At 42.5% G+C, this 15,539-nt stretch overlaps 1 protein-coding gene across 1 annotated transcript; it reads right to left on the reverse strand.

Annotated features, from left to right (window-relative positions):
• Positions 1 to 5,092: 5,092 nt before the first annotated feature.
• On the reverse strand, positions 5,093 to 6,958 carry LOC117480022 (retinal cone rhodopsin-sensitive cGMP 3',5'-cyclic phosphodiesterase subunit gamma-like). Its single transcript, XM_034127176.1, has 2 exons — positions 6,816 to 6,958; positions 5,093 to 5,210 (listed from the first exon to the last, which is right to left on the reverse strand). The coding sequence occupies exons 1-2, from the start codon at positions 6,956 to 6,958 to the stop codon at positions 5,093 to 5,095; spliced, it is 261 nt and encodes an 86-aa protein (XP_033983067.1).
• Between the last annotated feature and the right edge of the window lie 8,581 nt (positions 6,959 to 15,539).

Raw genomic sequence — 15,539 nt, forward strand, 5'->3', positions numbered from 1 at the left:
ACAGACAGACAGACAGACAGACAGACAGACAGACAGGCAGGCAGACAGACAGACAGACAGACAGACAGACAGACAGACAGACAGACAGATAGATGATGCAGCAGTGTGTTCATACATGTTCTATAAAAACTGAAATACTACAGAAATATATTCTCATACTACAGTAGCAGAAACACATCCCATATAAAAATCGTTGTTGTATGTAGTTTATAGGATAGTATATAAATTAGGCTACAATTACTAGTTGCACGTTTAGAAATGTAATCAGTAATCTAATCTAAAATAAAAGGAATGTAACCTGATTACTTTACGTTACTTTTGGATTACCTGACGATTAAATGCAATGCAAATAAATACAAGAGAAAATAAATAACAATAAAGTGTTTTTTACTTAAGTGTATTATGTAAAACAACAATAATGTAAGAAAACTGGATATTTTATTTAAAAATGTGTGGAATTGAAGGCTAGGTCTACAAAATAGTCAAGTTTACAAAGGCTGTTTTGGTTTGAAACATGTATTAAAAGCGAAATAAATTATATATGTATAGATTTTTTAACTAAAGAATAAAAAGTAGGCTTTCAGACCTTTCAGTACGTCTACCTGTAACAAATAGATTTTCGCTTGTAATCCTGCAAGTAATCCCCTTTTTCTTAGAAATACAACGGTAATCTGATGTTTTGAATGTAACTGTAAGGGAATACAGTAACTTATTTTTGTATCTTGTCTACCTAATCCAGTTACATGTAATCCGTAACTCCCCAAACCTGCAGGTGAGAGTCCAGATTACTCATCCCAGTCTCCTTTGGGTGCAGAAACAGAATCTGCCGTCACCTTAGTTACTGCAATACCACAGCAACAACATTTGGGATCTGTGATTCAGCCTCGGGGAGGAGTTGCGTCAGGAAGAAGAGATTTCTTTCAACTGTTGTCCTCAACAAGCCCATACGTAAAATCCTCCACTCGTGCCCGTACAAGCACAGAGTTAATAGGGTGTGTTCGGTTGGATCTTAAGTCATTCTTCAACTGTAGCGTCCCTTTGTCATGTGAAACATAATTGTATCTCTTTTAATCATCAATATGTAGGAGCAGCATGGATGCATGTGTGTACAGTATATACAAATATCTATGTAGTAAATATTTTAAGTTTAGAGTCTCCTCCCTTATGTGTTGCCTAATCCCAGAGGAATTTAAGCATGACGTCATGTATTTGAAGTTTCACAATAACTGTCATCATGTCGGGCTGAAATGGAAAGAAGTGAAGCGTTGGTGCTCAGATTCTCAGACAGTGATGATAGGGGGTCATAATGTTTAAAGAGAAACCATAGCAATCCCACAGGACAACAGTAGCCAATTCATTCAATGTTAAGTGAATTTGAAGTACACATTTGGAAGAAAATTGAATTATTGGCATCTTAATCAACTGGTTCAGTGTGAATAAACTTATACTGGGATACTGACAGAAGCTACAAAGGATGTTGATAGAAGCTATATGGTAGTGTTAAGAAATTAAGACCATAAAGTCATCCAGGAAATGTTAACTGAGGTTATAAATCAGGAGAAAGAGTGTTTTACTCATAGACTTCTCTACAATCTGTATTTCTTTCCCAGACTAGTTGAGTCGCCCCCTGTTGGCCATTGGAAGTATTGCAGGTTGGATGCATTTCCCTATTAAAGGACATTAGAAGTTGTTTTGACTACTATGAAATTGACTATGATTATTGGCGTATTAATCAACTGATTCAGAGTGAATACACTTCTACTGGGATACTTCAAAATGAGGCTAAAAGTATCTAAATGGAAACATGGCAAGCATAGAAAGGATGTTGACAGAAGCTATATGGTAGTGTTAAGAAATTAAGACCATAAAGTCATCCAGGAAATGTTAACTGAGGTTATAAATCCTGAGTGAAAGGGTGGGTGTTTCTCAATGTCGAGGACGCTTGCTTGGTAGCACATGTCTTCCGAGTCAGTTGCTTCAGAAGCGAGGCAAAAAGCCTTCCTAGCCTCAGAAAACAAAGAATGGTGGAACAGGCTAACAGGTGTGCAGGTGTGCGTCATATGCGAGGCCCCGCCTTAAATGGAGCGCTATTTCTGCCAAAGATTTGGAAATTGGTCCGTGCGCAAAGCATTGTGGGGATTTTAAGACTGCGGAGTCTACACATGTGCAGCCTTCGAAATTTCTCGCTACGAAGTACGTCGGCCTCGGTAGAATTCCAAGTATGCTGGAGATTGGAACAGTCCTTCGGCGGCACTCGATGACGTAGTATGCTTGAAATAGTGGCTCTGGAGCAGCCTTCCTCGACATTGAGAAACACCCAGTGTCTTTTTCATAGACTGACAGAAGCTATATGGTAGTGTTAAGAAATTAAGACCATAACGTTATCCAGGAAATGTTAACTGAGGTTATAAATCACGAGTGAAAGAGTGGGTGTTTCTCAATCGCGAGTAAAGCTGCTTCAGAGCCACTATTTCAAGCATACTACGTCATCGAGTGCCGCCGAAGGACTGTTCCAATCTCCAGTATACTTGGAAATCTACCGAGCCCGGCGTACTCCGTTTGGAGAAATATCGAGGCTGCACATGAGTAGACTCCGTGGTCTTAAAATCCCCACAATGCTTTGCGCACGGACCAATTTCCCCAAATCTGTGGCGGAAGATGTAAGGCGGGGCCTCTCATATGACGCACACCTGCACACTTGCTAGCGTGTTCCACTCTTCGTTTTCCGAATGCCAGGAAGTATTCTTGCCTCGCTTCTGAAGCAAGATGCTCGGCAGACATGTGCTACCAAGCAAGCGTACTCGAGATTGAGAAACACCCTGGGTGTTTCTCAATCGCGGTGTGCGTCATATGAGAGGCCCCGCCTTACATCTTCCGCCACAGATTTGGGGAAATTGGTCCGTGCGCAAAGCATTGTGGGGATTTTAAGGCCGCGAAGTCTACTCATGTGCACACTCGATATTTCTCCAAACGGAGTACGCCGGGCTCGGTAGATTTCCAAGTATACTGGAGATTGGAACAGTACTTCGGCGGCACTCGATGACGTAGTATGCTTGAAATAGTGGCTCGGAAGCAGCTTTACTCGCGATTGAGAAACACCCCCAGTGTCTTACTCATAGACTTCTCTACAATCTGTATTTCTTTCCCAGACTAGTTGTGTCACCCCCTGTTGGCCATTGGAGTTATTGCAGGTTTGATGCATTTCCCTATTAAAGGACATTAGAAGTACTACTTAAAAACTTCAGAAAGGGCAAACTAAACTAACCAATAGGGAAGTAAGTGCATTATGAACGTTATGACAGGGTGGCAGTTTCATTAGGTTTCAGTTTTCAGTTACAAGCCAAATCTACATGGCTAGTTTTAGTTAAAAGATCATGGATTGGGTTAAAGTACGCCACATAAGATACGTCAGTTAAGTCTTTTGTTTGACTCATTCATCATTCCTTCCCGCTTTCACCCACAAACCCTAAGCGTAATTTATCAATCTCTATGTTTCGTCAGCGGACCTCTTCATTAAACTACAGCTGCTAGATATCACTGCCTTATGTAAAGGAGAGCCACCATGTGAATATATGATAAAGGCATTATGATCATACTCATAGGTGTATAAGGCCTCTTCTGAACCATGTATACAACGCTCATATCCACTGCTAACCCCCATGTTTTGGGTTGATATCATTCAAAAAGGGTGTGTCTACCTACACTGGAAAACTCAAGACTCACCCATCAACTCTCCACTGTGTTAGGAGCTAATAACATGCTAAACTAAAATGGTAAACATGTTAGCATTGTCTCTGTGAGGATGCTAGCATGCTGCTGTTAGCTTTTAGCTCGGTTGTTGCTGTTAGCGTAGCTGGAGACTCTCGTTAAAATACAGTAGAAAAGGATTATATGAGTCTATATAAAAATACGATTAATAATGTCTGTGATGCGGTGGTCCCAGAACTTACTGTATGACAACAATCAGGGGTTTGATCTGTGAGATGGATCTTACACTTGCTACCAGATCATTTATTGTTCTATGTGAGATGATAAAGAACTGTTGATATCATTTCTTGTTGTTTTCCTTTTCCAACAGAGAGCCTTGTCGGAGTGGGTTGATGTCAGGAAGCCTTAAAGTGAGCGGTAATTATTATGAGATGTACTCAGACATCATTGTGGTCAGGAGACACAGAAGGAAATGTCATCAATTTGAGTTAGAAGACTGCCGGGAATGAGAGTCATTTTGTTTCTGATCCAAGGCCCTTGTTAGTCATTTGTAGTCATGATAGTTTGATATGTTTAACACCTTCCAGCATTGTGAGGTGTTCCAGAAATAAAAGACACAGACAACAAGATTAATTAAAATATTCTCATTTTACTATCTACTATCAGGACTGTTCACAGTACATTATGTGTGGTGTTGTGCTTGGAGCACAAAACAAACAGGACATGCTTTTGTTTGCTCTAAGGAGAGGGACAGATAGCAGCAAGGAGATAGACTTGGGATAAAAGGGAGTTAATCCTCCATGATCAAGTGAAAAACACTTTGTAGTTTTCACCGTTACAGCAATATTGCACGCTCTCCTTGCATCCCCTGGTGTTCACAGTAACCTTGTGTTCACAAGGAGTACAAAATACAACGCAAATTAAAAGCTAGGAGGAAGTACAAAAGGTAGGATGGAAGTACGAGGTCAAAATGCTGAGAACAAAATATTTACATTTTTATAGACAGCTAGAAGCAAATACACTTTAGTAATGACTAGTGTTTTGTTTGCGTCCATTGCCGTGGGTGAGGAGTATCGAAGGGGGAGAGGTGGAAAGGAAAGGAAAGGACTATCAAAGATGGATGAGGGGAATAACGGAGGTGGAGGTGGTTTTTCTCGTCTTCTCATTTCAAGTATATATATATATATAATATAAACAGTATCATGTAATAATAGAAAAATAACTTCATATTTATGCTTTTCTATCCACTTAGTGGAGCGAAGCATGAGGTAGTTAGACGAGAGGGCATTAGGGGGTTTCTCGGGCAGCCTTATCGCGGCGTGCCGAGCCGGGAGGGGGGGATTAGACGGAGGAAAGGTGCAGGAAGGAGAGGAAGGCAGCAGGTTTAGATGATGCCGTATTTGGCCAAGTCGCTGAGCTCCATGTCGCCGAAGGCTTCCCATGGGCAAACCACCGTGATGTCTGTGCCGAGACCCTCCATGCCGGGGATATCATCGCCAAATCTGGAGGACAGGACACAAGCAGGAAGGTGAGTTAAAGGTCCCCTATTATACTGTTTTTCATCAATATATGACAGGTCTCAGATATATACAGAACATGTCTCTGATTGGCTGAAACACCAAACAGATCATTGCAGCATCCCATAATCCCCTCTGTTTCAGCCCTGTTTCCAAAGTGCTGATTCTCTGTCTGTTACTTTAGATGAAAATAAGGAGCCCCTCCCCACGCCCCTCGAGAGATATTTGGTTAAAAAGAACACAATGGTGCTCTAGGAGGAGATTCAGGTGATAAGGTGGGGGGGGGGGTTACCTTGGTTGGTGATTGGCTAATGGTTACACAAGCCAACACATCGTTATGACATCACAAAGTGGCCAAAATCTGATCAGCTCATTTTCAGACAGGTTTTTATATAAATGGATCAGGACAAAAAGAGAGAGAATCTTTGTTCCTGAAACTTTCAGAGTCTCTTCACACAGAGGGGACACATGTTGATGTAGAAGAGACATGAAGAAGAGGGGACACATGTTGATGTAGAAGAGACATGAAGAAGAGGGGACACATGTTGATGTAGAAGAGACATGAAGAAGAGGGGACACATGTTGATGTAGAAGAGACATGAAGAAGAGGGGACACATGTTGATGTAGAAGAGACATGAAGAAGAGGGGACACATGGTGATGTAGAAGAGACATGAAGAAGAGGGGACACATGTTGATGTAGAAGAGACATGAAGAAGAGGGGACACATGTTGATGTAGAAGAGACATGAAGAAGAGGGGACACATGTTGATGTAGAAGAGACATGAAGAAGAGGGGACACATGTTGATGTAGAAGAGACATGAAGAAGAGGGGACACATGTTGATGTAGAAGAAACATGAAGAAGAGGGGACACATGTTGATGTAGAAGAGACATGAAGAAGAGGGGACACATGTTGATGTAGAAGAGACATGAAGAAGAGGGGACACATGTTGATGTAGAAAAGACATGAAGAAGAGGGGACACATGTTGATGTAGAAGAGACATGAAGAAGTGGATTTTGCATAATAGGTGACCTTTAAATACTGCTGCTAGCTGCTATTTGAAGTATCAGTTTATATGAGAAAAAGTTTGTTTGAAAACCTTTATTTATTTATTTTCCACTGCCTTTTTGGAATAAACAAGCATATTTTACTTTTCAATCGCATCTGGACATTTATTTAATTTTTTCTCTAAACAACAAGCGACTTTTCATCAGTCAGCTCAGTGAATCACAGACTAAAGACTAAAACAAATGGATATCATGGTGGTCACTACAAAAGCATTTAATGGGGCTACATAAATAAACTTGCCTTGATTTGGTTGCATTTACTGTATTGTGTTGAATATTTTGAATATTTTGACTGTTATTTTGTATATACTGATTGTTGTGCTTTTATTTAGGTCTTAATGTGTGCATATGTATAAATGTGTCTTTGATTGTGTATATATAGGTATATACATATTTTTATATATATTTGTTTTTGTATTCGGGATTGTAGGAAACGGCATTTCGATCTCTCTGTACACACAAATTGTAAGATTGACAATAAAGTTGACTTTGACTTTCAATATGAGTTGTTTCTCTTACCCTTTCTGGCCTGGCTTTGGTGCCTTGCTCTTGAATGTACGCGTCTGCCTTTGCTTGAATTTGGGGGGTCCCTTTTTGGGCGTGGTGGGGCCCGTTGTGCTCCCAGGGGTCAGAGCACTTCCTGCAGGGGGGGCGCTGTTCATTTCTGCTGAGGGTCTCTGAAAAGACAGAAGGCAAGGGTCACCACACTGACATTTACTCTACATCTACCCCCCCCCCTCTGATGCCCTCTGCTAATCCTGTTTCCTCCCAGCTTTCAATGCTAATCAGCGGAGATTACATAGATTAGTTCCTACAGCCAGATTAGCTTTAATCCCGCTCTGATGGCGCAGACGGCAAATTGCCCTTCTCAGAAATCACGAATATGCATTCGGACCTCAGCCTTTTCAACTTAGACACCCTGATGATGTTTGGTACTTATAACACTTGCTAATAAAGTCACAAGAACATACATAACATTCATCTGTTTGCAACTCACATATATCAATATTCCAATTACTAGACTATTCTGCACAGTTTCTATCATATTCTGTTTCTATTATATTCTATTTTATTCTATTTACTTGCACTATTTTATCTGTTTTATTGTGTTGCACTGTTGGAGGAGCCTGTGACCTAAGATGTTCATTGTCATAACTACACTGTACACATCATGACAATAAAAGCCTTGAATCTTGAAACTTGATCATAAGCAAACGTTCACATCTTTTGCGGCTGAATGTATCACGAAGCTACCAATATCTGGAGCAAGTCCTTCCTCTCTGACCCTCTTGTCCTCATCTCCCACCCGATCATTAGCAGGATCCTGACTGAGCTCCACAATTTCCCCCTTCCTTTGACGTCCGACCCTGATAATCCCCTTAAAGCAATGTGTCCGTGATGGAAAACCAACCCAAGTTGAAACAGAAGCATTGGTTGCATTAGCAGTAACAGATCTAGATTGAGGATTTATCTTCCAATGATTCTGCGTGGAGACACAATAAGGAAAACAAAAAAAAGCTCTTAACAAACCCCTTAATGTTAATCCTCTTTACGCGAGGGTATTAGAAAAAACACACACCTGTCACCGACTTCAACTTTGTACTACTGCCTTTCTTTGTTTGTTTCAATTGCACATGTAAACTTGACTTTATCTATACTCCAACCAACAGTTTTCAATCCACGTTAAGCCATTTAAAGTCCAACATCAAACCATATTGCCAGCCAAGACAGTCTTAAGTCATTCTTCTCTTCTTTACAGTTTGCATTCAAGTTATTACAGTTTTAGCCATTCCCCATTTGTTAAACTCTTATTCATCCTCATCTGATGTCTAATTGGACTCTCAATATCCTGAGTAAGTTTTCTCTCACCTGTTGTCACAGATATCCCAAGAGGCCACCGCCGATCAGCTTCTCTATTCTCTATTTTGAGTTATTGACGTGCGCAGTCCTGTGTTGTGCTTTTATATCTTCTCTAATCCCAACATCCTCCTCTTTCCAGTCACATGGGCCCCCCCCGAAAAATCTAGAAAACCTCTCACACCTCCCCTCCTCCATCCCAGAGTCTGTCCTTGTTCACGTCACCCAATTTACTGAGAAGAGAATGTCAAAGATTAATCTGCTAGGATCTGGCTAATTCCTCTTAAACCTCAGCACGCCTGCTCCAGCTTTGAGAGGCAACGATCTGCTTGTTGTGTCTCAAGTCCATGTGAGAAGCTGTTTTCCACGTGTGGGATTAGATTATTACTGGTATAGATATAGATATATGGATTAACTGTGACCAAGAAAACAAACAAAACGAACGTGAATACACGCCACGTCTTCTTTCTGGTATATATGTTGAAGCTTTGATTGAGTTAGAAGACATTGTAGGTTCAATACTGTAAAAGTGTTTTGGAAAATAATTAGTTTGATCAGGTCTTTGGCTTTAGGACATCGTTGGGGGTGAAAATGATGGTATTTTAACACCAAAAAGAGTAGGTGTCGTCTTTCTTCCCAAAACATTACATTTTCCATTATCTTTAAGCTTTCAGTATACGTTATTTTACAAGTAAATACCTTCCTATCCTTAAAAAACAGTCCTATACTTTTAGTTGGCACCAATTTGGGAGGGCCAGTGATTCAAACTGAGTTACACCAGGTATGTAAGTAGAAAAGCAAATTCAAATGCATCTCGACCTTGAGTTTATGAGGAATCTGAACAAACAGCAGGTCAAGTTGCCTCACACTTCCTACCCACTTGATTATGAATAAAATAACCCACATTTAATTGCCAAAATGACAAGGTGTTAACATCTAGTATAATATAGAAGGTACCTCGCCTGGTCAGAACAACTAGACCTGGAGTTTATGAGGAATCTGAACAAACAGCAGGTCAAGTTGCCTTAAAACTTCCTACCTACGTACTATTTCTTTGGAAGAGATGACTGAAAAAGCCCATATTTAATTGCCAAAATTATGTGTTGTTAACATTTAGGATAATATTAAATGTTCCTCGCCTGGTCAGAATATCTAAACTGTGGTGAAATAATGACACTGAAAGTTTCGCTGTAATGAACCTGCGTGTGGAACATGTGAATCTAAGGGAGGATCGAGGATTAAGTTGTTTTGAAGCGGGACAAGTTCTGACGCCACAACACAGAGCGCTGATTGGTAGTAACGTCATTGGGGGATTTAATTAAAGAATGCTTAAATTAACCAACCAAACAAACACGGGTATAGCAGGTATAGCGTCACATATTACCAGCTTTATTTCGTCTTTGTGGAGCTCTTCCAAGTGCCTTTCTAGTTAAATATCTATCCTTTCGGAAGCTTGTACAATAATATCCTTTCTTCAAATAATGTTAAATTAGAAGTTTCACACTGATGGTGATAAGAAGTATTTTAGTTTTTCAGAAAAACAAGGACAGACAGTTTGTTCTTAAAGAAACCGTACATTTCTGAGCATTTTCTAATCGTTTTGTACATTGGTTTATAGTTGTTGTTGTTGTTGATCATATGCTGCACATTTGTCAACTTCAGTAACCATTTGCATCTTCTCCTAAAGCAGAGTACAATGGATAAGCCTCTTTAATAGAAAGTAGTCTTGTTAACAACACAGGCTGCTGTCTTTGCACCCTGGATTACCCGTCTGTAGTGAGAGGAACAGCCTGTTTCATACAGGGGCGCTCCTTGCGAACAGGCAAGGCAGGCAACTGAAGGGGCCCCGGACCAGAAGGGGGCCCCCAAAGAAGGTAGATTAAGAAGGTCCACAGCAACGACAACATGAAACACCCTTTAATTTACTGCAACAACATGTCGGGAAACCCCCTCAAGGCGGCCCCATGCATAGCGCGCTGTAAAATGCTGCTTCTCATCTTAACTTTTGTTGCCTTGCAAACCAGCTCCCCCCCCCCCCCCCCCCCCCCCCGGGGGGGGGGGGGGGGGGGGGGGGAGCTGGTTTGAGGGCCCCCCCAGTGAATGTTTGCCTAGGGCCCCCACCGACTCTAGGATCGCCACTGGTTTCATAAATGTAATCATACCACAAGTCTAATACGCCATGCTAACATGCTAACATGCTAATGATGTTTGTTGATAACCCTAACCACCAGAAACGGTGCTAAACAATAAACACATTTAACTCAAGCATGTTTTATCTGTGATCTATTTAAAGTACGAAGGCGGATGATTAGCTAAATATTCCTCAGTAATCACAATGCCTGGACTTTTAGCTAGCTATCGTATATTAACTTTCTCAGCTTTATTAACAATGTTTACTTTAAGCTATCAATTCCATGTGTTTATCCTACTGTATGTTTTAATCCATGTATCTATTACTTTGAGTTATCAATATTAATGTTTTATCTATTACTTTTTAAGCTAGCAAGCATGTGTCAACTTTAGTTTTATATTGTTAGCTTATAGTTGAAGCATGTATCCTTTCCTTTTAGCTAAGATCTTCAAAGACCTGTAGTCTATGTACTGGGAAAAGTTAACAATTTCAACAGTTTTTCCTGGTTTATTTTGTTACCATTGATCTATTACTTTGAGTTAACTATTTTAATTGTTTTATTTATACTATTTTTACCTAGCTACCGTGTATCAATGACTTGACTTCTTTATAGCATGTCAATATGTCAATTTTTGAGCTTACACTTCTTAAGTCTGTGCGTATATGCGTATGCCACTAATTAAATTAACTAAGGACTTGTAAAATAGAACAGCGCCAGAGCAATGACGCAGAGGGTAAATGTGCATGTGTGTGTGCTCATTTTACAGCATGTCAAACATCAGCTAAGTATGACTTTACCTGACAAATCTGTTCTTTCATGAAGCATGCATTCCTGTGTGTGTTCAGAGGAAACCATACTCTTTTTACAGCTGAGCTTTCATACAGTAAACAGTGCAGGCATACAGAACATATGATGATGCTGGATGTATGGAGGTTTGCTGCCCCCTCTGCAAAAAGCTCAAAGAGACCATGAGTGACTATTCTCGGTGTATGAATGCACCTTTTTTTAAATGAAAAGGGGTCTAGACAGGACTGAACCACAGTCTCTACTGTCACTTTGGACGCTGAACTCAAAGACTAATTTATATGTTTAAGTTCAAAACCGTAAAAACACAAACCTTTCTCTTAAAGATAGAATTAAGTATATAAATGAAAATACCTCAGACACATCAACATTCACTTACATTAAAACATTTATCGGGCAATTCCCCCGCAACTGCTACCAAGGGTAGAATATAGGCTGCATTTTGTAGCTTTTCCACATTTATTTGACAGAGGACATTGTGGAAATTCTTAGAAAGGTATATTATAAAGGACCCTAGGGTTGTGAGTTGAACCCAGAATGTTATGTTTGTATGAAACATCTACAATATGGTGTTTATGGTTACAGTAAGATAGGAGAAATGGTCAAAATTAAGAAAACTCTACTAAATAGATCTTTCACAATAGCCTATAAAATTTGCCCGGGCGATGAAACGGTGGTAGAAGGTCACCATCCCTAGGAACTCACGGAGCGACCGGGCCGTGTGCGGGCGAGGAAACGCTGCAAAGACTTTGCAGGGTTGATTATCAACCTGTGTTGGCTGAGCCTCGTGAAAAGGGCTCGGAGGTGGGACAGGTGTTCCTCCTCAAAATTACTGGCGACGAGTATGTCGTCCAGGTAGACGAACACAAACGGTAAGTCCCGCAGCACCGAATCCATCAGGCGCTGGAACGTTTGAGCGGCGTTCTTGAGCCCAAAAGGCATCCGCAGGAACTCAAACAACCCAAATGGCGTTATCACCGCTGTTTTGGGAATGTCCAGGGGATGCATGGGCACCTGGTGGTATCCACGCACCAGGTCCACCTTAGAAAACACCAGCCTACCCGCCAGGTGCGCCGAAAAGTCCTGAACGTGCGGCACTGGGTAGCGGTCGGGTGTCGTGGCGTCGTTGAGGCGGCGGTAGTCCCCACACGGGCGCCAACCACCATTAGGCTTGGGGACGATGTGCAGAAGAGACGCCCAAGGACTGTCAGACCGGCGGATAATACCCAGGCGTTCCATGGTTGAGAACTCCGCCTTCGCTACCGCGAGTTTGGAAGGGTTCAAACGCCGGGCCCTGGCGTAGACTGGGGGTCCCTCAGTGGTGACGTGGTGCTCCACCCCATGCTTGGTGGTGGGCGCAGAGAAGGTGGGCAGCGTCAGGTTCGGGAACTTGGCCAACAACCCGAGGTACTTGTCCACACCTGACAGTGAGCCCGACAGCCCGCTGTACGCCGCTTTGCCAAGCGTAAACACGAGGGAGGAAAACGTCAAGGCATCCACCAAGCGTTTGTTTTTAACGTTCACCAGGAGCCCGTGAGCACATAAAAAATCTGGCCCGAGGAGTGGGAAAAGAAATGTCTTCTGTGACGAAGTCCCAGTTGAACCGCTGCCCCCCAACATATAAACACATAGGCCTCACGCCATAAGTGCGGATGGGGATGCCATTAGCCGTCGTCAACTGCGGTCCGTGCCCTCCCCCGAGCGACGTCTTCCCTCGACGCAGGAACCACGCTCCGTTGAGCGCCCGTGTCACAGAGAAACCAGCTACCCGAGACACTGTCGCTAACGAAGAGAAGCCTGCTCGTGCCGCCAACGCTCAGGGCCACTACCGAGCACCGTCCCTCTCGTTTCCCGGAGGCTTGTAGCTGCAGGGAGCGATGCACTTCTTCGCCTTGGCCCCGAACCGCGCGTGGTAAAAACACTCCCCCGTGTCCCCACGCCGGCCTGGAGCTGCCGCGGTCTGCTCCCCCCAAGCCCTCCTAACCGGCGAGGGGGCACTGAGCGTTGCAGCCAGCACATCTGCACCGGGCTGCTGGGTCGCCAGGAAGAAACGGTCAGCCTCCTCAGCCAGGGCGCGGGGTTCAGTAATGGTCGTGTTGGCCAGCGCTGTCTGAATCCGGGCGGCAAGTGGCGCAGGAACGTCTCCACAAACAAAATCCGGGGATCTTCCCCCCCCAGCAGATTCAGCATCTTCTCCATGAGCTGGGACGGCTTGCTGTCCCCCAGACCCTGAATCTCAAAAATCTGCCGAGCCCTCTCCTTAGCAGATAAGCTAAATGTCTTAAGGAGAAGGGCTTTAATCGCCTCATATTTGACATGGCGTGGGGGATCTGCGATAAATCCGACCAACCTGGACGACGTGGAGCTCCCCAGCGCCGCCACCACGTGAAAATACTTCAGGTCCTCGTCACGGACCTGGCGGCAGGCAAAGTGTGCCTCCACGTGTGCGAACCACGCCGTAGCGGCATGTTCCCAAAACTCCGGCAGTTTAATATAAACATTGCAATCAGCCATGTTCACTAAGTCTTCGGAAACTATCTCGAAAACGTCAGGGTCACCAGTGTAGAGCCGATGAATGGGAGTCGGAGGCAGCGTGTTGAGTATGGAACTCCACACTTTATTTTCCATTTAAGTTTACAGCAGGGAAGAATACTTTGCATACACGCTACTCAAGCTAGAATGATAACAACCACGCGGTACACTCTCTAACAGGTCCGTGGTGCAACACACACTTTATCACACTGAATTATGTCCCGTAATGTTCCACCACAGTGTATATAACACAATATCAAAATATCATTGTTTAAATATCACGGTCAGGCTTATCATTAATACCGCGTTATCTTGACACCCCTGCTCAATAATGAAAGGAGAAATATTGTTCTTTCTTAACAACTGTCTGCATGTGTTTGGACATATTGGAGAAAATACAGCAGAGTTTTATTGATTGTTTGGCTACTTTTACTACCATGAAAACACAGTCAAGACAGCAACTACATCGTTTTTTTAGCCACCGTTCAAGCTTTTATGGGCTGAGCTTTAAAATATAAGAGTGTCTACAGTAGCACATGGTCTAATAATAGTGTTATGCATGAACCACACATATCCTAACATGTCTGCCCTGTATGAATAGAGGCTCAGACTGTCTGGCTTGCTGCTGAATATCAGATCAGATGGTTGTTGGACAGTAAGAGTGTTGACAGAGTCGATGTACAGCAGGTCACCCTCGACCTAAAACACTCCCTAATCCCATTTTAACATGCTGGCGGGATAATAAAAGCAGTGTTGACCTCAGTACTGCACACTCCTACACTTATAGTCCAGGCTTCCCAACCTTTTTCTTTCTCCAGCCTGATCATATGATTTCAAAGAGCCTTCCTCTAACACCAGCTGTCATGTTATACATATGTTTGAAGGAGGCTGTGGCGCAGTGGACTAGTTCGTTGGTGTTGGGATCAGGTTCAAACCCCACTGCAGTCAGCATGTCGTTGTGTCCCTGGGCAAGACACTTCACCCCAAATTGCTCCTGTGGGGATTGCCCACAGTATTGAGTATGTAAGTCGCTTTGGATAAAAGCGTCTAACAAGTAACATGTAATGTAATGTAATGTTTGTTGTCATTTATAATTATAATAATAAAGCTTTATTTATATAGCACTTTTCATACAGCATGTGAAGCTCAAAGTGCCATTACTTTTTGCCATCTTATTGAATTTCTGTTAGTTAAAAGTCTAACACCTGATTAGGATTCATTGTGCTAAGTGATTCACTTCACAAGCAGCACAAGTGCAAAGCTTGGATGAATACTCTCTGCTGCTCAATAGCTGCCTGTAAAAGGGTTTTTAATTTCCCCCATCAAGGTTTTTTATTTAATGCAGTTTAGGTTAAACACTCATTAAGAGCTCTCGTTTTACATGAGACACCGCTGTGACTCCGGTCAGTTTAAAATACTGCAGCACGCCTTTTACTCTCAGCTATTAGATGGGAGTTGTTCTCCTCTGGCTGGCTTTAGTTATCTGAGTGAGCGTTCATTTCAGCATCTCCTGATCCTACAGACTCAATTTGGAGGTTAATCAAGCTTTTTTTAGTCAGAGCTCTGCAACACTGAAAGAACAACCCAGTCTCACGGCATTTCGTGTTATTAGTCACGAAATGAATGTAATCTATTGATTCGTGTTCACCAACACGATTTTCACATTTTTTTCGTGTCACACAGAACGATTTTAAATGCAATGTATTTCTATTGGTAGTATGTTTCGTGCCTGCAACACGTCTTTTTGTCCGGTCGGGTCTTGGAAGACCAGAAGCTGTGTGGTTCATAAAAACATGTTCTTACTCAATATCTTACCCTAAGCCTAACCCTATCCCTTTTATTTTAAAATGGTATAATGTCTGAGTTTTCTTGCCGTCCGTGAGGAAAATAAATGGCTCAGAGCCTCAGAATACTGACA

This window comes from Trematomus bernacchii, unplaced genomic scaffold, assembly GCF_902827165.1.
Source record: "Trematomus bernacchii unplaced genomic scaffold, fTreBer1.1, whole genome shotgun sequence".
In the NCBI taxonomy this organism is placed as follows: domain Eukaryota; kingdom Metazoa; phylum Chordata; class Actinopteri; order Perciformes; family Nototheniidae; genus Trematomus; species Trematomus bernacchii.

Excerpts from the sequence above, each read along its gene's own strand:
- LOC117480022 (XM_034127176.1), bottom strand. The coding sequence starts at position 6,958 with ATGAACAGCGCCCCCCCTGCAGGAAGTGCTCTGACCCCTGGGAGCACA. Across the intron at positions 5,211-6,815 it reads CCAAAGCCAGGCCAGAAAGG|ATTTGGCGATGATATCCCCG; the intron begins GTAAGAGAAACA and ends CCTGTCCTCCAG.